General features: G+C 41.5%; 2 protein-coding genes across 6 annotated transcripts in view; one reads left to right on the top strand and one right to left on the bottom strand.

Annotated features, from left to right (window-relative positions):
• Window positions 1-11101, bottom strand: part of SPATA17 (spermatogenesis associated 17) — a gene marked incomplete at its 5' end in the record, with an annotated part of 72160 nt that extends 61059 nt beyond the window's left edge. Inside the window, 5 exon segments of the mRNA XM_082217759.1 lie at window positions 4986-5036; window positions 7031-7112; window positions 8450-8539; window positions 10708-10780; window positions 10783-11101. Of these exon segments, the coding sequence (XP_082073885.1) occupies window positions 4986-5036; window positions 7031-7112; window positions 8450-8539; window positions 10708-10780; window positions 10783-11101 (615 nt within the window).
• Window positions 11102-11135: 34 nt separating this feature from the next.
• Window positions 11136-23961, top strand: part of GPATCH2 (G-patch domain containing 2) — a 105873-nt gene continuing 93047 nt past the window's right edge. Inside the window, exons 1-4 of one of the 5 annotated variants that reach the window (XM_082217695.1) lie at window positions 11136-11276; window positions 12154-12263; window positions 18011-18730; window positions 22772-22833. In XM_082217695.1, coding sequence (XP_082073821.1) covers window positions 18027-18730; window positions 22772-22833 — 766 coding nt within the window. In that variant the 5' untranslated portion in view covers window positions 11136-11276; window positions 12154-12263; window positions 18011-18026. Of the gene's footprint in view, window positions 11277-12153; window positions 12264-12758; window positions 12832-15838; window positions 15894-17520; window positions 17543-18010; window positions 18731-22771; window positions 22834-23961 lie in introns of those variants that run through there. The other 4 variants (XM_082217694.1, XM_082217697.1, XM_082217693.1 and 1 more) reach the window with 4 other exon arrangements.

The following is a 23961-nucleotide window of genomic DNA, read 5'->3' as shown; positions in this document are numbered from 1 at the left end:
TTCACCTGCTTTTCTAAGCAGTACCAAAAGAAATAAGTAGTATATTCAAGTCAAAGCTGTTAGCCATGTTTAAGTTAATTACAGCGTATCATGTAAATTAACATCTAGCTTCTCTACATTTCAAATTTCACTAAAGCTATTATCTTAAGAATTGGTCTGTATTTTATCACATAGAAAGCTATCTGTCTCTGTTTACAACTTTAAAGGCTCTTTCCCTACAACTAAGGAATGCTAGGTGGAGATAAGGTAAAGGTAAAGGGACCCCTGACAATTAGGTCCAGTTGTGGCTGATTCTGGGGTTGCGGTGCTCATCTCGCTTTATTGGCCGAGGGAGCCGGCATACAGCTTCCGGGTCATGTGACCAGCATGACTAAGCCACTTCTGGCGAACCAGAGCAGCACACGGAAACACCGTTTACCTTCCTGCTGGAGCAGTACCTATTTATCTACTTGCACTTTTTGCTTTTGAACTGCTAGGTTGGCAGGAGCTGGGACCGAGCAACGGGAGCTCACCCCGTCTTAGGGATTCAAACCGCCGATTTTCTGATCAGCAAGTCCTAGGCTCTGTGGTTTAACCCACAGCGGGACCCACACATGATTCTGAATGCTGGGGGAAGTGATTGCTGAGCCATAGTCACAAGGAAGGAGGTGTTGCTGTATTATCTCCCAGAGGGTTAAACTTTCCTGCCAGGTGGGATGGGGCAATGCAGGAAAGATAAACTGTGGCTATTTCAAAAGAAAGCTCTGAAGGATCAAACAAAAGATCTATTTCGTCCAGCATGCTGTTTCCACAATGGCCAGCCAAAGAGAAGCCCACGAGCAAAACATGAGGGCAACAGACATCTTCCACTCAGTTGCCCAGCATCAGGTATTCAGAGGCACACTGACTCCAATATGGGAGGTAGTACACAGCCATCATGACTCCTAGCCACTGATGGCGTATCATCCATAAATTTGTCTAGACTCTTTTATCGCCTGAGATCTTGCAAAGAGTTCCAGAGCCTGTGTAGGGCCTTCCCAGAGCCCAGTAAGCAAGGCAGAGGGCTTAAAAGCACTTTCCAGGGTGGGAAAACACTTTGCGGAAAGAGCTTTTAAGCCCTCCACTCTTCTCTTCAGCGCTAGGTTGGTTGTGTGAGGGCTCTGGAGGCTCCCATGAGATCTCAGACAGCCCTGCAAAATCTTGCAATGGCCTCCAAAGCCTGGTAAGAAACTGTCTCCCGCCCACTTTCTATTTATTTATTTTTTGGCAATACACCTTAAGTAAAATCAGTGTGTTGTGACTGGCACTCTTAAACATAAACTATATAGAGGAGGGGTGAAAAACTTTGCAGAGCACAGCAGTGGGTTTGATGTATCAAAGTAAACTCTGAAGCATTCTAGGAGGTTCTAAAAGTATTCCAGAAGGCTAACTCCAAACTGGGTGGTAGGCCAAGAAAGAAGCAGTTGACATTAGGAGTAAAGTCATGTAGTGGTGTCAGATAAGACTTAAAACACACATACAGTGATGGTTCTGAATTGCCTTTAGCTATGAAGAAAACAAGCAGATAGCTCTTTATTACACAGCAGTAAAAAAATGAAATATTATTATAAAGTCAGGTGATTTTATGCTTTATGTGCCAATCATACTCTGGCTGGACTCCTCCCTTTCAGGTCTAAGTCTTGAACAAGACATAGAGCAGGCCTATATGGAGTGCTATACAGTACAAGACTCGCAAACCACGTTTAGGGTCAACTGTTGTTGAAATCTAAAGCGGACAGCATGCATCTTTTGAGACACCTGTGTATGCAACACCCTACACATTTTTAATCCTTACATCTCATTGGATGTTTTCCAGTACTAGTACTATCCCAAATGGCACGCACATTGTCATTAATAGCTTTTCCGGTACAGTCATAGTTTTATATACTCTACATTCCCTATCATCTATTGTCTGAGCTGAAGAGTCCTAGCCATTTTAGTCTCTCCATATGCCAGAGCTTTTTTCTGGTGTTTCCCAACATAGTGCAGGACACACAACTACCTACCTGACTTTGCTGAATGGGTTAGAAAATGTAATACTTCCACTACCGTATCTTACAATTCCAAGGTGAATATTTACACACTCCTACAAAAGGCGAGTGTGTATGCCCTTCAAAGTAATTAGCAAGTTTCAATGGTGATTGGTACCAAACAATTATTGTCATTGATCAGTACCAAACAGATAATTTTAAACAAAGTCATTGTGTGCTCAGCAGATTACAGCTTGTTAACGGGCAAGTTCTAAATGACCTCTTAAGCTAGTCAAATCAATGATGCATATTCCTCATTAAGTAACATCAAAATGTAAGTGGTCTTATAAATAATGTTTATTTTAAGCACTAAAACAAATGGCAAAACCTTGATATATCAAAAGCCATCTGCTCACACAAAGATTGTTCCTTTAAAAAACATGGATTACTTTTGTTGTTGAAAATTCACAGCAACCCTTAAATCTTCCAAATGAAAAGGATGAATATATAACAACCCACTATACTAAAAGTAAATCTGATTCATGGAAAATTATGCATTATAGTAATTGCTTTCTTTGTGCTTTTTCTTGTTCTAAAGGTGAGAGTTTGACAGTAGTGGGTTAGATATAATTAAGGGACAGCTTTAAAGAATGCACAGTGACACAAAAGCCATTACACCAACCAGGTGTTTTGCCTTTCTGCCCGAATCTAATTTTAAAACTGTTTTTCAAAACGGAAGATATGCTGCACTGGTACAATGAAGCCGTATCAGGCTACCCAAGGTTTTTATTTTTTATTTTTTACTTAACACACACACAGCATTTTTTTCTCTCCCTTTTCACCTGAAGGCATTAGCCTATGGGCAAGATTCAGCAATTTAGCAGCATGGGACTGCATAAAGAAAAGGAAAACACTGATAGGCTGTATACAGCGTACAACTTTTTATTTCCTGTCTTTACACCAGCAGATTAATTTTCAGGTATTATGCTCCAGTTTTATGCCAATATTTATGCCAATGATTTTACAGGGTTTATGGTGATATAAACGCAAGCATCACGACAATTATGGTTGGACCTCCTCTGCTGAACACCAAGCACAATCTCACTTAAAAGAAACATTGCTAAATGCATTAAAATTGGGAGGATTAAGGGTTGGATCAAGATACGCTGTTATGAAAACGGAAGAGTGCCTCCCATTTGTAGAAGTGAGTCAAATGCAGAAGAGGCTTCCTTTCAGCAAACGGGATGTTGCCACATCAGGAAGGAGGGAAGGCAATTTCCACAGATCTCCTCTCCCTTCTGCAACCTCCAGTGCCATCTCCTATTCTGCTCCAGAGGGTCTCTCAACTCCCTGAAACATATTTCGACCACAGGGGTATGGGGAATCGGCAAAAATTGCCTAGCCTCTTCTGCCGGTGACAGCATCCAGTTTGCGGAGTTCCACTCCATGCAACTTTAGATCCAATCCTATGGATTTCAGAGTCTGGAATGTTGAGACCTAGGTATCCCACACCCCTTAGCTTGACACTAGGCTTCCTACAGAGTCTCTATATGTCACTGGTCTAGATTACCCAGAATGTCATCTCAGGTAATCCAGATATGTGGTTTCTAAGAGATGGGCAGAAGAAGAAGTCACACTCTGATTTTCATCCTTAGTACTCTGCACAAGTAAGCTGAGGCTGACAGAAGGTGTGCATGTGAAATACAGGAAGAATACCTGCAAAAGAGGGACTGAGTGCATGTGTGTACTTCCGCGTGGTCAGGGCCAGGGTGGTTGTGGTGTCCTACTAGAGAGACATGGGTTCAAATCCAGTCATGACTCTGAATCAGTCATTCTCACTTAATCTAACCTACCTCATAGGACTGTTGTGAAGATAAAGGGGGAATGAAAAAAATCATGTAGACCGCCCTAAGAGGAAAGGTGGAGAAAATGCACTCAATCATAGATAGCAAAGGCTTCAACACAACAATGCAGGGCTGCACATGCACTTCCTCAGAAATAGCACTGATCGGGGTTTGGGGGGGCTGCACCTGTTCTCTGTTCCCACCTCTTGAACAATGATATTGTTCAATTTAAAAAAAAAACAACCACAACCACAGATTATTTAAATCTTGTAAGGACAATGCACATACACCCAAGCTGCTGGAGGAGGAGGAGGAGGAGGAGGAAGAAGAAGAAGAAGAAGAAGAAGAAGAAGAAGAAGAAGAAGAAGAAGAAGTAGTAGTAGTAGTAGTAGTGGAGGAGGAGGAGGAGGAGGAGTTTGGATTTGATATCCCGCTTTATCACTACCCGAAGGAGTCTCAAAGCGGCTAGCATTCTCCTTTCCCTTCCTCCCCCACAACAAACACTCTGTGAGGTGAGTGAGGCTGAGAGACTTCAGAGAAGTGTGACTAGCCCAAGGTCACCCAGCAGCTGCATGTGGAGGAGTGGAGATGCGACCCGGTTCACCAGATTACGAGTCTAGCGCTCTTAAACACTACACCATACATTGCACAACTGAAAACTATACATGCGTCAACCATTACCATGGATGATCCTAGCACAACTAGGTCCGAAATTAAACAGGTTTCACTTCTGGTCTGAGTCACATGATACAGCAAGGTAAGCTGAAGGTAAGTAGGTCTGGGTTTGATCAGTGTCTGAATGGGAGGTTACCAGTGAAATCTGTGTAAGCTGCTTTGAGTCCATCATAGAATAAAATTGGTGGGTGGGTGTACACATATATAAATGAATAATATTTAAATAGCTATGACAAAGCGCCCCAACATTTGGAATAGAGAAGAATTCACACATCAATATCTTAAATCAAACAGAATTTTTCAAAAATGCAACTTAGATTACTTAGTGTAACTTTAAATTTGTAACTATGTACCATTTCCTCACTTTACCATCAGCATATCAATCAAGTGTATATTATTCTGGGTTGCTCATTTTATTAAAAGCAAATTCAGAGCACAATTGACTTTTCATTTGTTTAACAAGTGAAGAAATATTTACCCTGACAGCCATTTCATTGTAGAAATTCATCTTCATAATAAAATATGCTGTCTGTGAATCAAGGAGGGGTGGGGGGAAAGATGCCATACATTTCAGTTACACAAAGACAGTACTCCTATTTTTACATATAAAAGATAAGAATCTTTATACATAATACATAATAAGAGTTCTAGGCTTAGAGAGAATAAAATCAACCTTTGTATTGAAGAGATAGGCTTCCTAATACATAATGCAGGCTTAACCAGAAAAATCTATGGTAGTCAAACTAGCAGCTAATGGAGATATATGATCATAAAATGCTCTCCGCTGAGTTTGATAATCAATGGTGCTCTACTGAGAGTAGAATAACAAAGCAGAAATATTCACAAGTGCTGGTGACACGTAGTATTGTATGATTTATTCACTGGGGTTCTTTTAACCAAAACTCACAGAAACATAAAAGGAATTCATATTTCAAGACGTCTGGTTTAATGAAAAATTCAAAGAAATGCTGTCTTCAGTCGAAATCGTTCAAGGATATGGATGCAGTGATGGAGCAAAATTGTGCCTTCCAACCATCTGTACTAAATGTTATGTACTTAGTTGCCTCCTGAGTAATTCTTGGGAATTTTGTTTCATTTAATATTCATTCCAACATCATAAAATCATAAATACAATGATAACATGTTACAGTGAATCCCCTGATATAGAAAACATTTCCTGGTTCCCTTCCAATAAAGGCGAATCCCACTCTGAGTGAAAGAATCCCCTGTTATAGCAAACACTCACTTGGCAGGATAGGTTATTTTAATGGATACATCACTTTACACTAAGCTTTCACATCTGTTCCGCCCTCTAATTACAAATGCAAAATGAACATAATTCACAACTGCATCATAAAAAGTAAAATAAGTACTTTCAAGGCAGAAGATGTCCTTTATTCAGCATAAGTTGCAGACTTGGAGGGGAGGGGGACTACAAATCAGAGGAAAAAGTGATATGTGGTTTCCTTTTCTCTCACAACTCCCCTCACCCTCCCTGGCAAAGAAGAATTCACCGTAAAAGGGTTTCACTGTAATTAGTGTTATTTGAATTGCCTAGTCTGATCCAAAGCAAATTGTCTGTGGAGAGCAGCAGGACTGGATTATTTATCAACAGTCTGGGCAATTAAGAAACAGTTGGCTGCAATATGTTATTTACAAATGAACACAATGATGCTACTTCATTTTAAAATTCGCTTTCTTCATTACATTAGGCCAGGCATAATTCCTTTCATTTAATTAAAGGAGGTCTTAAAATGCTGGCTTTAATATTATATTACTTCCTTTCTAATATAGCAAAAAATTATCACAAGGAAGGGAGAGCTTTTTAAAAACCAAAAAACTGAAAATCTGCTGTTTTAAAGCCTTGGAACAGCTTATTAGGTTGCGGGTAGGATTCACTCTGCTTTTGAGAACTCCTGAGTGGGACTACTCTCAATGAAGCTTGTGTTAAGCACCAAATTTAAAAGGCACTTAATGCAAGCCCTGCTTCCGGAGGAACAACTGGAAAGGTGGGCGTGCACCAAGACTCCCAGTTGTCCCTTCGTAACTGTGGCTTTATCTGCCCCACACTTGATGTCTCAGATGTGGGGCAGGTGGCCAGTTGTGGGGAAATGTCCTTGCAAGTCAAATTAGGCCCCTTTGCAGGCCTAATCTGGCTTGCAAATCAGAGGTTCCCCATGCCAACTTTAGTAGGAGTGCAGCCCCATCTGGAAGAGATAAGGCCAATAAAGCCAAGGATATTCCCTCTCATTCTTCCCTTGAAATCAGGTCTTTAATACTGTATTCTTTTTTCTAAGAGAAACAGGACCTGTGAGTCTACAACCAGCCTAGAAAAGTTAACAAGACCTACCGGTAATTTATTTCCCCCTCTTTAATCCTGACACATTTATACCTGATAAACAGCATGTGAATTTAAAAGCTAGCAAGTACTTGGCCAAACGGAAGAGATTTCACCTACTTTGTATTTGCGTACAGTCTTATGGAAAGCTTACAATAATTTTTAATTACAAATTTAGTTTTTACCTCCACCATTTCTCTGAATTTTTGTCTTCCTTGATAACCCCGCCACCATTTCTGAATAAAAACCATCATTTTGTTCAGATACCTGAAACAAAATACCTTGGTAAGATTTTTTCCCCCTGGAAATAGTGAAAAGTTGAACCATTTTTAAAAATCCAGTGCATGTAGCAGTCGAGCTTGACAATTAAAATTTGGAGACTTTTTATATCAATATGCATCCTAAATTTGAGGTGGCAGCTTAAATCTTGATGCTTTCATCCAATTTTTTGGAATACATGGTATCAATCTGGGATTAAAAGTACGAAGTCTTGCCTGAATCATGGACCCCTTCCAATGTAACTTCTTATGGAGCCACAAAAGGAATAGGGAAGAGGATGCGAAGAGTTAACAGTTTTAAGTCAGTGTCAGCTTCTGACAAGGATAAGCCGACAAAACTATAATCATCTTTGGCTACTTTCCACTTTAGGCTTGTCTGAACTTTGAGCCTCAGAAGAATAGTACCAAATTCCACTAGGCTGGTTTGGACATAACATTGTTGGCTTAATAAACCATAGTTTATCCAAGTGGGAGCAAGCGATGGGCCCACACTCTTCCTCTTTGTTCCTCTCCATCCTTCTTACACTTGTACAGCAGATTCTGCACCAGATCCCTGTTACATCCAAAACAAAGAACTGCTTGGTCTGTTTTCAGATCTTGGTTAACAGCCACATTAAGCCACAGTTTCCTGTTCCAGACATAATGGTAATCTTTGGTTTGACTAAAGCTGGCATGCAGGAGGAGGAGGGGGGGATGGATGACAGTGGAAAGCACTGCCCCAGTGGTTGTTCTTGACTTAATAATTTACTGTCTATAAAGTCAGGAACATTAAGTCTGTACTAGACCATTTCATGTGGTTCTTGACTTAATAATTTACTGTCTATAAAGTCTGGAACATTAAGTCTGTACTAGACCATTTCATGTGGTCCTCTGCAAAGTGGAAACATTCAAATAAGGGGAAAAATGACCCAGTTCTCTACACATATTCCTCAATGCACAACCATGCTGCACAGGGTATAGAAAGGCTTGCAAACCCACATGCTTCTCTACACGAAGCCCCAACTATTAGTGATTGCCAGGTTGTAACCTGGAAAACTTCTTGGCTTTTTAAGTCTGCAGCTGCATTTGGAGATGGTGGTTTCTACCACCAAAATAAGAAGAAAATTTCAAAATAGCCGAAAGCTATTAATTTTTCTAATTTGAAAAATAAGGGGGTTCAATGTGCAAAGCAAGTTCTTAACTTCAGCGAGACTTGGAAAAGTGGTAAATAACATACAGATTTAGGGTGTAACCAAAAGTCATTTTTCCCATAAATAAACGCTTATGATATCAGTTGGGGTGACTTCCAAGTATGCATGTCTACAATTTGGATGCAAATAAAATTACCGGATATACGCTCGGACTTTGCATCCTCGAAACCAACTCTGAATTTTTACAGCAGCATAATATTCTGTTTTTCTATATTCATCTACGCATCTGAAAACACAAGAAATGGGTTTTCACAATTTGAATTTTGGTCAGTCATACAATGACATGTAAATAAACAAATGTTATGATTCAAGAACAGAAGAAAAAACAAACAATATATTCTCTGAGTAAGATCACATTCTTTTATTAAACCTAGTAATACACTTTTGTCTTATAACTGCAGGGCAGTAAATAGAGTGATGTCCAACATCCTTGCAGTCTTTCCTGATGGAGAAATGATTGCTGCCTCACAGAAAAACAATGTTAGTGCAGCTGTAATTATGGTGTATTATGTTAACTCAAAAACAAAAAAAGCAGAAAAGACAGGAAATGGGGTGGGGTTATTCCCCAAAATCATAAATATTTAAAAAATTAATCTAATGCCAATTATTATTGAATCCATATTGGACAAGATGGGGTGGGTGGGACTGTGAGTGTGTATGTTATGTTAGCCCTGCAAAGTAGCTGTAACTTTTTTTGCTGGTAAAGGAAAGAGTTTGAATACAGTAGCATATGACAACCTAGGAAAGTTATCAACCTGGTGGATTGCTTTGGGTTTTGTTTTTGAGGGAAATGCAGTGGGGTGGTAGACTCTGAAGTTGACAGTGGTAGCAGTGCAATTAATTAGGAGGGAAAGAAGAGAGTGTGGGAACAGAGAGTTTCAGTGGTGAGTGGAAAGATGTCTGGATGGCACATCTACAACTCATAATCAACCCAAGGGTAATCCTGGATTACAAGTTTCTGAGATGCCAGGTCCACCTGGGGCTTGTTGGTCTATTTATTTTATTTCTTTGAGAGATACCCATGCCTCTTGGGTAGGGGGGACATTTTTAACCCCCCCCCCCCGTTTTTTAAACATTTATACCCCACCTTTCTCCTATCACTGAAATCAAGGCACAACATAGATGTGGTTCCAATTCTGGGCCTCATCAATAGGAGTATAGCATCTAGATCAAGGGAAGTAATAGTGCCACTGTATTCTGCTCTGGTCAGACCTCACCTGGAGTACTGTGTCCAGTTCTGGGCACCACAATTCAAGAAGGACACTGACAAACTGGAACGTGTCCAGAGGAGGGCAACCAAAATGGTCAAAGGCCTGGAAACGATGCCTTATGAGGAACGGCTAAGGGAGCTGGGCATGTTTAGCCTGGAGAAGAGGAGGTTAAGGGGTGATATGATAGCCATGTTCAAATATATAAAAGGATGTCACATAGAGGAGAGAGAAAGGTTGTTTTCTGCTGCTCCAGATAAGCGGACATGGAGCAATGGATCCAAACTACAAGAAAGAAGATTCCACCTAAACATTAGGAAGAACTTCCTGACAGTAAGAGCTGTTTGACAGTGGAATTTGCTGCCAAGGAGTGTGGTGGAGTCTCCTACTTTGGAGGTCTTTAAGCAGAGGTTTGACAACCATATGTCAGGAGTGCTCTGATGGTGTTTCCTGCTTGGCAGGGGGTTGGACTCAATGGCCCTTGTGGTCTCTTCCAACTCTATGATTCTATGATTCCAAGGAAGTCGCTCACTGGAGGCACTGACCATCCCTAGACCTGCTTAGTTTTGCCAAGATGGTCACTTGTTACCTTCAAACCATAACTTGGCATCTTTCTAGGACCAGGAAGCCTCGCAAGCAAAGGGAAGCACTGTAAGAGTATTCCACTAGTGACAGGGCAGTGGCGTGAGCCCCCTTGACTGGACTTAACCGTCCAGGGTCCTTTACCTTTTTTACCATGCTAGTTTGAATGGCCAGGTGCAATGTGGATAGGTCTCCCACACCTTAAACAACAGGGAGAGAGAGCTGCCCCTCTCAAAATCTTAATCTAAGCAGTTGCTAAAGGTCAGAAGCAAACCATACCCCTCACTTTTCTTTTGCCCACCCCATGCCCCTGCTACCCCTCCCAGAAATGAAGTGGGGGGGGGGAGAGGTCTCCCTTTCGATTTTTTGCGCAGTCAGCAACTTGTTCACCTGTGGATTTTATCCTACTGGGAGCGGAGGAAGAGAGGGAAAGGGCAGCTCCTGCTGCTGCTCCGGGGCCAAAACAAAAGAAGAAATTATCTCTCCCCTCCCCCCCAGCAGCAAACCTGGGAACTTTCCGGGGGGGTGGGAGGGAGTGGCAACTCCGGCTCCTCGGAGAGGCTGGGGAGTGCGGCGCGAGCGTGAGGGCGAGAGGAAGCTTTACCTGTTCCTAGAGTAATACTCCCCCTTGAAGAGCGGCAGCCTCTCTTGCAGCCTGGCCAGAGTGGCCATCTTCCCCCCTCCCAGCCGGCTCCCATTGATGGTGTACAAGGAGTCGGCATGGCAACCGGGCCGTACCACCCGAGACAGAGCGGGGGTTGGGGGGGTGGGGAAAGGGACAGGAGGGAAGGCGCGTTAAGCCTGAGGGCGATGAGGCCGTAGAGGAAGGCAGGACGAAGCGGGTCAAGCGGTGGTCGCGGCGAGGACGAAGACGCCCCGCTGCTGCTGCTGCCGCCGCAGTTCCTGCAGCTGCTGCTGCTTCGGCGACCCCCTCCAAGGGAGGAATGGTCGGGCCCGGTTTCCTCCCAGCGCCGCGGCTGCTTCCGGGATTCCATCATGGGGGACTGAGGAAGCGCAGCAGCCCCAGAGCTGGCCCGGTGGACGGTCACCTTCCCCCGAGTCTCTGCGAAGCGGCACCCGCCTCCCCAGGGAGCGGCCGACGGCGGGCGCCGGGTACATGTTCCGGGGGGCTGAGCCCAACCCGAGCAGACCTCCGGCCGCCAGGAAGAGCTGGTGAGGGGCAGGGCTGGGGCAGGAGGAAGGGGTGGAGGAAGGAGGTGGAGGGCGAGGCCTGGCTCTAGGAAGGGAGGCGAGGGGGCGGCTGGGGGGGGGGCAGGCGGCCCTGTCGGCTGAACGGGGGTGGCTGGCTGGGGGGCTGCTCCGCTCCGCTGCTGGGCTTTGAGCAGCATCTCCGCCTTCAGAAACAGGCAGGTGAAGAAGCTGCAGCATGGACGCCCCCGTAGTGACCTGCTGGCTGCAGGGGGGTTCGCTGAAGGTTAGCAACCCCTGGCTGTGAAACGTCTGCCAACGGGCTGCAGGGTTTGGATTGGAAAAGAAATGGAGCGGCTCCCAAACTTTCCTCCCCACGAACCATTTGAACATTGCTGAGGGTCTGGGTGGACCACATATGCACACACGGTTTCCTACTTGCTGTAATAATTGTTAATGCATTGTACCGGGCGCTATGTGGTTATTAATTGTGTTTTTATTTCTTCCTTTATGGCTTGTGTGTTGCATTTTGTTTCAGGACACAGTAGAATTCAAACTGAAATAGATAAATTGGCATATGGCAACAACAAATGCAATTGAAGAACTCTATAAGAGGCAATAAAATAAAATCAGTATGTTTAACGCAATGGATGTGCCATCTCCAGTCTTCAACAGCAAATCCACAGACACACAAGCGGGCCATCCAGGTGAAGCTCGCAGATTGCTGGTGGTCTGCAGGCTACAGTTGGGAAAGTGCTGCTCTAGCACACAGTCTCCATAAAGTGCAATGGTAGTGAGAATAAGGAGGCAAGCCATCTAGAGCAGACTGGGGTATTGACACTTTGGCTATCAAGATGATATTAATGGGGCTACAGAGTGACTTTTTCATTTTCTTATATAGCTGAGTTGGCCAGAATGTTGTCCACAGCTGGGATGATGATTCCCAGGATGATACTTGTAACTTCTGAAAACTGCACTGCGAACTGAGAATTACGTTTGTATTAATTCCCTGTAAGAGTACAAAAATAAAGTTTAAAAAGTAGTATGAAGTAATAATATATATACAATATATACAATCACTATAAAAATAAGAAACAGCACAGAAATTCATGTCACATTTGTCAATAGCTGAGAATGCTTGTAAGCCACTGAAAAAAAGCTTGCTTTCATGTAGTCCATGGTAAATAGAACCAAGGAGTGAGAGCTTATGGCCTGGTATTGTGGAGGCAGAAATATGCAAAAGGGTGGAGGGAGGGAAGCAGCAGGTACAGTATATGGAGCCAACAATGACAGTATATGATGTTTACATGAAGAAGCACTTGGTTCTGGAGTGAAGCGGCTAATAAAAATTGGTCATTGCCATATGCCAATTTAACCCTAGCCCCCTCCCGTCTAAACAGCTAATATGAAAATGAATGGACATTTGTACCTACTGGAAGAGTATAAACCACCTCCATCCTCTAGCAAGCTGTCTCTCACATCAGTGATATAGGAAATAATAGTGCTTCCTTTTCTCATGGCTATGAAGGTTGAGGGCACAGATGCTAAGGACAGGGACACATTTTAAACAGCTTAAATGGTGAGTAAAGTTTATAAAACATGCATGGCGTAGAGAAAATGAATACAGTTGTCTTCCTCTCATAACATTAAGCTTGTGGACATGCAATGAAGCTTACTGTTGAAAGATTCAGGACAGATAAAATAAAGGACCTTTTCATTCAGCACATAGTTAAACTATGGAACTTATTCACACAGGAGGAAGTATTCGCTACCAATTTGAAGTTTTTAAATAGGAAGCAATAGAGGGCAAAGCTATCAATGGCTACTAGCCACAATGGCAATGTTTTACCTCCACTGTCAGAGGTATCATGTCTCTGAATACCAGTTACTGGGAATCACAGATGAGCATAGTACAGTTACACTCAAGGGGATGTCCAGCTTGCAGCATCCTACAGCTATCTGGCTGGCCACTTAAAACAGGATGCTGGCCTAGATGAGCCATTGGCCTGATCCAACAGCCTCTCTTATGTGAAGATGCCTTTGTACCATCTGCTGCTCCAGCACTTCATATGGGGAAAATGTATATATTTTCTGAACAAGAAATCATATTTATTGGTTGATAGTACACGTTACTGTATATTGCTTTACACCTAATAGTGCAATTGTACAACCTAGAAGTAAAATCTAAATCCTTTGGTCATGCCACCCACAGGCACTTGCCAAGAAAGAAGAGAGAGCTTTCTGTTTGGCTCTCCATAAACATACAGGCAACATCACTTGATGACTAAGAATGCCCATGCACGCATTTTGAAAGTCAAGTGCATTTGACCAAAGTGAGATTGGCTTCTCATTGTTATGATCAAGTTGCGTAAACATGCACAGGATTGAGGTTTCCATAAACAAAGGCTTGTGATACTGGGCAAAATAGTATTGAGATATGTAAAGTAACATAACTGTCTATTATGTTTTGAGTAGTAGAGTAATACATATTTGTAATTTGAGAACTAAACATGTTCTAGAGCAGAGGTTGGCAAGGTTTACCTTGCATGGGCCTGCTCTCTCCAGCAGAGATCCCTCTGTGGGCTGGATTGTGTGCACGCGTGAACGCCCACGATTTCCAGCATTGGCGTCTGCTCAGACACAATTTCCGGTATCGGTATCTCAACAGACGCGATTTCCGACATCGGTGCAGACATGATTTCCAGAGCTGTGGAAGCGAGTCTCCACGCTGTGTTGCATCAGTTTAGTGCAGCACAGGGATTCGCCGAGCAGGCGGTTTGGTTCGGGGGTGGCTTGTGGGCTGGTTAAACAACCCCCGTGGGCCACTGGGCCTTAGTTTGCCGACCCCTGTTCTAGAGATCAGGTAGCTGAAGGGGTAAAAGAGGACAAGTTCAGCCATGGACTCAGTGGATAATCCTAGTGAAACACAGGATAACATCTCCTGGATCCCAGCACCTTTTATGAGTTACTAGTTATCAGATCAAGTAGGAAAGCTAATGAAAATAAACTCAATATGTATTCTGTCATTTATAATGCTTAAACCCATGTCTCCCCTCTGGTATTTTTAGACACATTTAGGAGGTGGTCACAATTTAGCTATGTTGTTAACAGGTCTACTTTTTGCATTTCATTTGCATCTGATTTCTGTTTATAATCCCACCATGTGTATATATACTTGCAACTGAGAATTATGCTTCATGCATCTGATGAAATTGACTATGCCATAATAAATGTGTTAGTCCTTAAAATGCTACAAACTCATTTTAAACAGGGTTATCTTTAAAAAAGGACATTAATTGATATTAAAACATAGATACAGTAAGCAAATCTACCGTATTTTTCCATGTATAAGATCACCCCAATTTTTTTGACCCCAAAATAAGAACATGCATGATGCACTATCTGTGTATAAGACGAACCCTTATTTTAAACTTCAAAAATTTAGGAAAAAAATTAGTCTTATGCATGTAAAAATATGGTATTTACTTTTTTAAAAAATACCTGGCTGTTATTTGCCCTGGATTGCCAGTCTTCAGTTCTATGCACAGTAACCCCACCAGATTCAGGAAGATTTAAGCGTACATACTGTATTGGCCTGAATATAAGCGGCACTCAAATATGAGGACAAGGGACTACGCACGAGGCGAGCACCGCTTTGCTGCGCTCCTGGCGCTGTTTGCCCCACGCTTCTGGCTGAATACCGTAAGGTCGCAAATATAAGCCACACTTCAACTTTTTACAGTCGGAATTTGGGGAAAAAGTGAGGGTTTTATTCAGGCCAATACGGTAACTGGGTTTAAGATTACAACCTTAAACAGCGTTACAGTGTGATTGCTTCAAACTATATTGCTTCTAGTAGTGCGTAGAGAGGTCAGCATTTAGTAAACTTTATTGTTATAGCTGAATGTAAAGGTCACTGCAGGCAAACTACAATTTCTTTAGCTTAATGTCTTCTTTGAAACAAGAAGTAGATTTTATCACTAGCTGAGGGGCGTTGCTGTAATTGTCTTTGCTATGCGATGTAAAACACTGAATGTGAGATATTAAATGCCTGAGAGAAGTTCAGTAGGTACAACTCATACTGTCATAACACTTAAATATTTGTTTTGCTAATAATACAAGTTGCAATTTTTGAATGCTGCTTGCATGGGTTTAATTTTCTGTTTAAATGTATCATAATTTCTGAAATAAGCCAAATAGATGCCTACTTAAGGTGGCTTAGTGGGAAAATACAGTAGAGATGTACTTTCTTTGTTCTACATTTTAGGAAAAGAACAAGTAAAGGAACTGACAACTTAGTCTCTGGTGAATGTTTACAAGTGTCTTCATAACTACTTTCAGTAACAGTTTCTTCAGATATCACCCTCCTTTGCAAATCTGCATCCTTATGATGTTTTTCTTTTGACTGCACAATGTTAGTGTGGCATAAGTTTCTTCTTCTTGAACAGAGGGAGAAGGCAATCTAAGTGGTTCCTGTACCTACAATAAAATGTTTTCTAGGGGGGCACCTTAAAAGACTATCTTCAGAGATAGACTAGAAAGAACAAAATGGGATGGAATAATTTGCTTCTTGTCCTATCTTTAAGATCCATGTGCCTCACTTTAAAATAAAATGCTGCCATTACGTTCAGATTCTTGGATGTTTATATTAGAACTGATGAATAAGGCTATACTTCAATCCTGGTATTGCATTACCTGAAAATATTTTTCAATTTTCAATTCATACAGATTTTCCGTCATAGATACGTAACTTAATTCTGTATGCTGATATTTCTAAATTGTAACCTAACCATGCTGCTCTTCAGTTTTTCTTGGTTACACCACTCAGATACTGAGCAGTAATTCTGCAAAACATTAGACTATTGGCTTAGATGTTAGCCACTGTTTCTTGATGCCAAAAAACTTTTCCTCAGTTGGACAACTTGTACAGCAGACAGTATCATGAATCTCTTCCCACATCACTTACTAAAGTTTCTATGGGGGCTGAAATGCTGGTAATTTCTCCAGTCCTCAAATTTTAGGTTACTTTTGCAGGTTCATTGTGAATAAATATTGTGCTGATTCATGTTGCCTGATTTCTCCCTCTTTCAATTCTCCCCTTGTGTGAATAGGAGAAATGAACCAGGAAGCCACCATTGAGATTGGCTTCTTGTGCTTTCTGAACCTGGGATCCTGATTTGTTGCTCCCTATTATACCAGGATTGCAGGTTCAGACAGCACAGGAAGCCAACTTTAATTGTGGCTTCCCTGTGATTTACTGTGAATAAACAATGTACTGGTGCATATTGCCCGATTGTTTCTCCTGCTTGCACCAGGGGAGGATTAAAGCAGAAATAAATGGACCACATGTATCAACATACTGTTCATTCACAATAAACCAGCAAGGAAGCTGCAGTTAAGCTTGGCTTCCTCTGATGTCTGAATCAGGAATCCTGGTTCATTGTTCTCTTAAACTATGGCTTGTTATTGTGGGTATAGGACTGTTGTTATGATGATTATTTTACTAATAGGCGCTCTGTCAGTATGCTTTTTACTATGTTTTTATCATTCATGTTTTGTAATGTGTTTCTAATGTTATAAATTTCCTTGAGATATTTTGATAAAGGGTGGTATATACCGTATTTTTTGCACCATAACACTCACTTTTTTCCTCCTAGAAAGTAAGGGAAAATGTCTGTGCGTGTTATGGAGCAAATGCCTGCGGGTGGGGGGGGATCTGCTGCAGTCATGAGCAGAGGATCCATGGTTCCCCTTCCTTCCCTCCTCCGTGGTTACATAGCATGGATCCACATGGATCCTCAGGATTTTTGCATTGGGCTACTCCAAACTCACTGTCAGATCACATGTCTGTGGCCACAGCATGAACCACAAAAATCATATATCCACTATTTCGTTTAGAATATTTTTTTCTTGTTTTCCTCCTCTAAAAACTATGTGCGTGTTATGGTCTGGTGCGTGTTATAGAGCGAAAAATACGGTAGTTTGAATTATTATTGTTATTATTAGCCTATCTATCCTGCAACAAACTAGGATCCTGGCTTCCAACATCATGGGAAGCCAAGCTTCATTGTGGGTAACCAGGGCATTTCTTATTCACACCAGGGAAGGAGCCAAGAAGGTGTCATTGGAATGCGCACATAAGCATTGTTTTCATAAGAAACAACAATAATGCAGTCACTGAAAAAGTGAGAAAATCAGCATAGCTTTGATTTCCAAGCTCTTCAGGTCAAAATAGCTGCAGCTGTCTCCTTCCAGATGTGTCACTTCAGAATTTCAGAGTCATTCTCATAGTGAGTCATGAAGTAGAAAGTTTTTCTCCTTAGATTCCAATTAGTCAGTAAGCAGATTTAATCAATATATTGGCAGTATAGGTGGCACTTATGTGTGCTTGTTTAAATGATTGTACCTGCATACCACATTCAGTGAGCCCACATCAAAGGAAAACTAGAATAAGGATGTTCCCTATATTTAGAACAGCACACACAAGATACTTAAAGCCCTGTTTCATGGATCAACTGCATGGGAAATGGCAGTAATTACAGACAGAAATTAAATGTTTTAACTGGCCCTAGGTACTAGGACGGGTGAAATGAAAGATGGCACAACAATAAGATAATTTCCACATCTTGGTTTTGGATCCTGTTTCTCTATGTAAGTTTGATAAGTGGCACTTGAATGTGAAATGAAAGCTATGCCTTTTAGGTGGTAGTGGTTCTAGTAGAAGAGCTTTCTTCAATTAATTTGAATTGTTTTTTCAGGCAGTTCAGCAAGACTATGGAGGAACTAGTTCATGATCTGGTCTCGGCACTGGAGGAAAGTTCGGAGCAAGCAAGAGGAGGCTTCGCAGATACGGGAGACCATTCTCGCAGTGTCTCTTGTCTTCTAAAACGCCAGGCCCGAAAGCGAAGGGGGAGGAAAAGACGTTCATTTAACACCCATCACCCCTGGGAGACAGGCCACTGTTTAAGCGAAGGCTCTGATTCCAGCCTTGAGGAACCAAACAAGGATTATAGAGAAAACCATGCCAATAACAAGAAAGACCATAGTGACTCTGATGACCAGTTGTTACTTGCAAAACGCAGGCCGACGTCAAATTTAAATAACCTCAGGGGCAAACGGCCTCTATGGCATGAACCTGATTTAGCAGTTGACAATCTAGGAAATAGGACTCTGCGGAGGAGGCGAAAGGTGAAACGAATGGCAGTGGATCTACCTTCAGAAGTAACAAACACGCTGACCTTACCGCAGCAGCAGCAGGATAACATTAAGGATCAGGAAATGGACAATGACAACAGATCTTGCCAGCATCAAGAACTAACCAAGAGCAAAGTTAAAAAAAGGAAACTAGCAGCAAGTCGGCAAGGACCAGACATTTTGGATGAAGGAGTGGTCATTGAGAATGATGAAATCAACCAGACAAGCAAGGATAAGATGGAATATGAGGAGCAAAAGGGCTCAGATGAAAACATGAGTGACAGGTTACCTTTAACATTTCATTTAATTATGGGATAGTTTTACTGTCTTCCAAGTGTTTTTATGCATACCACCATATGCATAACTGTTGCATTTTATCTAAATATATATGGGTGCTCTGAAGGTCAAGGGCAGTGCAATGCCGTGCTCATTTACTCATAAGTAAACCAGAGTTCAGGGATAGTTGCTCTCAAGCAAGTGTGTGCATAGGCTTGCTAGCCTTACTAACTTCAGTCATTATGTTTTTTCCCCCTGTGTTTCATGAGTTGTGAACACTCATATTAAAAGTGAACACTCATATGTTCAGTAGTTAGAATGAGCAAATAATAACTACAGGAAAAATATGCAAATTTAGATAAGTAATGTACATTGTAAAAATTGTACATGGGTAAAAATTCAGTTTTTTCCTTTTGCAGAACACTTTTTTGCACAATTTTGATTTTGTTAGTTTTAAACACAAAACCCTCTTTTTCTCTTTCAAATAGGACATTTTGCGAAATCAGATAAACATTTAGAAGCTAGGGAAGTATTTTAAAACTAATTTGATCCCTTGGTGCCACAAGGTCTTGGGAAACATGTTGAAATGTTCTTCCCATCTAATTTCCACTTACACAACATTGGATGGCAAGTTCTAGGTCGTGTGTTTTGTTTTTGCGGTGGTTTATTTTGCCTTCTACTCTGTTCCCTTTGTAAGCACTAACTCCATTCTGCATTCATGGTTACACTTGGTTAAGACAAAATGAGTAATCTTAGTACCCGGCCATACAGGTTGCCACTCTGCTCCTAGGTGAAGATACTGTAGGGTGCTGTTTTCCCCTTTCTTCTAGGAGGCCATAAGTTGTCCAAGAAGCCTACATTTTCAGGAGCTTTTGTATTTGCTGAAATTGCAGTAAACTAATTGTTTGGTGATGAGGCAGGGAATGGGGTTTAGTACATTATTGGTACTCAATAAATATGAATTACAGTCTGGAGAACAGAGAGTCATGCAATGGTCAAATATTGTCAAGGAAGTAGGTTTATAATTTGTCTACACTTAATGGTAGCTGACCTCCCTTAGGGACAAGGTGGCGGGTGGCATGATAAAATCTAAATATTATAATTTACCATTCGTATTTTACATTCTTGTTTCATATTTCTTGTTAACCTGCCTATTGCCTCCAGTATCAGTATCAGTACCAGTTGTTGAAGAACACAAGCAGGAAAGTGCCTTTGCCCTTAAATCCTACTAGTGGGCTTCCCATAGGCCCACTATATGACCACTATGAGAATGAATGAACAAGGACTAGATGGGTCTAGATCTCAACCAGCAGGACTCTTTATATGTTCTCAGTATATTAATACTTGATATACATTATAGTCCCCTTCCCTTCAACTGCTAGTTTGCGCTGCTGAATGTTTATACAGAGAGTACAGACCTCCGATTCAATGTATTTAATGGAGAAAGTATTACCAAATTCTGCTAGATGTTACAGTGTTAACTGAATGTTTTTGAAGAAGGGCTTTCTCATTGAGTAGCTGGTTTTATTTATTTGTTAAGAGATTTCTATACTCTTAGAGTGCTTTACATTAAAATAATATAAAACACAATAAGCAACAATGTTAAATTAATAAATAACATAAATAGCAGTATCATAAATATAACTTAGCCCATCAGCTTCTAAAAGCTTGACAAAAAAAGTGTGTTTTTGCCTGGCATCTAAAAGACTAACAAGTTGGGACAAGCCTCACTTTATTGGAGAGGTTATTCCACAGACACAGAGCTACCACCAAAATGACTTTTCCTCCGCCCCCCACACTATTCACCCCACACTAGTCGCCAGAAGAACCTCTTTGACTGATCTTAATGCACATCCATGTTAATATGGCAGAAGATGTTCTGTCTTCTATCTGGGTCCCAGACCATTCATGGTTCTAAATGTCAGCATAAGAACTTTGAATTGGGCCTCGAAGATGACTGTCAAACCAATGCAGCTGTTTTAGAATAGGAGTTATATGCTGCCTCTATTAATTCCCTGGCTGCCACATTCTTCATTACTTCTGGATCATCTTTAAAGGCAGCCCCATGCAAAGCACATTACAGTAGCCTATCCTGGAAGTTACCAGAGCATGGATAACTGTAGGTAGTCTAACCCTGTTTAGAAAAATGTCAGCATTCCTCATAGCTGTCAACTTACAGATTTGAAAATAAGGGACCAGCAGCCTTGAAAATAAGGGACCAGCAGCCAAAATAAGGGACTTGCAGCCTCACCTGTTCCAGGCACTCCAGTCTTCCTGTCCTCCTGCAGTCTGGTCAAACTCATGCTGGTAACTTCGAGAACACTGTCCAACCAACTTTGTAACCAGAGGTTCAACTGAATAGAATCTGAATCACATGCACCACAAGGCCTATGCAGCCTCAACTTAAGATGGCTCCCCGGCCTGGTTTTGCACTGCAAAGTTTGCAGCAGCACGTGCAACAAAATGGCATCCAGCATCCAACCCCCCCCTCAGCTTGCATTAACTAGCCACACACAAGGCATGCAAGCTCCACCCCCCCCACTCATTCTTAGACTTCTTATTGGGTGAGCAACACAGCCAAGCAACACAGTTGGAGCCTCCCTCCTCCCTGGCCGGCAGGGAGGGAGGGAGAGGAGCTGCTTCCTTTGAAATTTAAGGGACATCATTTAAGGGACATCCATCAATAAGGGACAGCAGCGGGGCATGGTGCTGGAATAAGGGACTGTCCCTTCAAATAAGGGACACTTGACAGCTATGATTCCTAGCCACTGAGTACACCTGGGTGTAAAATGACAGTGATGGTTATAAGAGCACCACCAACTCTTTAAAAACAAAACCAAACCCAGAAAAACCCTACAAACCTGCTTTTTCAAGGAGAGGGCAGCCCCATCCAGATCTGGGTGTTCGTCAAATTCCATATCTGGGATCCACTCAACTACAGAACCTTTGTCTTATCTAGATTCGGCTATAGGTTAACATCTGCTGCCTCAATTACACACAGAAAGCAGAGAGTCAGTTCCACTGTTACAACATGGGTCCTGTGATCCCATCGCCCTATGCTTAACAAGGAAAACTGTTGTATTTGCCTCCGTGAAGCTTTTAAATGCTCAAGGACAACCACAAATAGAGAACATTGCATTGGTCAATCCTCGAGGATTATGAAAGTGGCATGGGGTTAGTCCGTTTCTGCATATGAGTGAAGTCAGTAGACTGGAAGAAACCACGATTCATAGCTGCTCACAGCTGCCACCAAATTGCAAGTTGAAAATGTTTGAAAACTGCCTTCGCAGCAAATTTGTACATGGCTTCTTCCATGATGCTCATAGCCGCAAATACACATCTGTGCATAAACATTTTTTAACATGGATAGACAAGACGTTTGAATGACGCATATGAAACAGCTGTCAGCTGGAAGTTAACATTTCTTTTTGCCATTAGAATCACATGGATCCTGGGGGCGGGGGGTTTTTCAGGGTGACATTTACTTTATTTTAATAGGTTGTTGTAGTGTAAGCGTTTGTTCTTCTAAATAATAGAATTCTGGTGAATCTTTATGCAGTGCATCTTTCAGAATATTTGTAAATGTTGGAAAAAAAAGTCTTGCCCGTTGTGTTTTGTGTGTTGAAGAACAGATCAGAATGGTTTTGCCTGAGATCCCACCACCACCGCTTTTATTTTATTTTTTAACTGAGCAGCAGTATTTGGGATCAAGCTGAATTGCACAGCATAAGAAAGGAGCAGTGAGCATTTGATGGAAACAGATAATAAAATGCATCAATTGTGTCAGCACCTCATTGCAGTCACATCTGGCTTACTGTCAGGGTCCCATTAGATTCCTGTGGTTTTATGTGCCAAAAATAATGTTCTGTAGTTAATGGAACTGGGATATTTGCAGTTTGATATTTTTTTTTAAAAAAAAAATCATCTTATTTTCTTTTAGATTTTGTGAAGGCTTAAGTTTCATCTGAGTGCAATCTTGTCTCTTTAAAATTTTATGACTGAGATATCAATTGCACTTTTGATCTGTTTCTTTCTCTCTGTTATTACAGTGAATCCAGCAGCCTGAGCAGTAGTGATGCTGGTTTGTTTACCAATGATGAGGGAAGACAAGGTACTGAAACAGTGCAATTTTTTTGTTTTTGAAATTGGATCAGACTCAGTTCTGTAAAACACTGAACATTATTTCACAATTGGTTGGTTTATATCCCAGTATTTTTAATCTTCATGTAGGAAGTTTGGGGTTTAGTTCTTGCAGATTTTAAAAAACGTAAAACTATTTATCAATTTAATAGTGCAACCTCTCTAATTTTAGACATTAATCTTGTGAATGAACTGTGATTTTCTTATCACATTTTGTGTAAAGCAAAAAAGATTGTGGAGACAGGACTTTTTTGAGGCATCTTATAACAATTGTTATGTACGGCTTTCTTATTCTCTTAGGCACGTTGCTACGGCAGCATACACAGTTCAGGATAAGGGTTCAAATGCCTATATAAGGGCATGATTGATCCTCTGTTATTGGGACTTGGTCCTGGGTGCACCACCATCACAGCTGCTGAAGCTGGTGCTACTGCACGTACAACTTTCAACTCTTATATGTGTCACCACTACATAAGGAGCGAGTGAGCCCCATGTATTTAGGGCTAGTCATTTTGACTGGTCAAAGAATTGTCAAACATTTTAAATCATGAATTCGTTAAAACTGTTGAGAGGGTGAAGTATGTTAATAATAATAAAAATGTGTTGATTAACTCTTCTGAAGTAAAATATTCCAATCAATTTGGTAGAGGTCACAACTTGGTGGTCATGCAGGTTCCAGGTTCTATGCCCTCCATCTCTGGCTAAGAAACTCAGGTATCAGGGATCAGTTCCCCTTCATCAGAGTAGGCAGAATGAGGCTAGGTAGACAACGTCATATGTTCAATTGTGTGTCACCAATAGTCAAGAAATCAAGCTGTTCTTCGGGGCTATTATTTGGACTCCCAAGTATAGGCCAAACAATTCCAAATAATTCCAAATTTTGCTCAAAGTGAAATTAAATTTTAAAAATGTATATAGTAATTATTTAACAAGCTGGTTTTTAAATATTGTCATTCAGCATAATGGGGTACCTTCCCCTAAATCAGGCACAGGCAAACTCAGCCCTCCAGATGTTTTGCGACTACAACTCCCATCATCCTTGACCACTGGTCCTGTTAGCTAGGGATTATGGGAGTTGTAGTCCAAAAACATCTGGAGG

The sequence above is a fragment of the Podarcis vaucheri genome (assembly GCF_965113315.1).
Source record: "Podarcis vaucheri genome assembly, chromosome: 3".
NCBI lineage: Eukaryota > Metazoa > Chordata > Lepidosauria > Squamata > Lacertidae > Podarcis > Podarcis vaucheri.
Note: the sequence above shows the minus strand (reverse complement) of the source record. Positions and strands in the feature narration are given on the sequence as shown.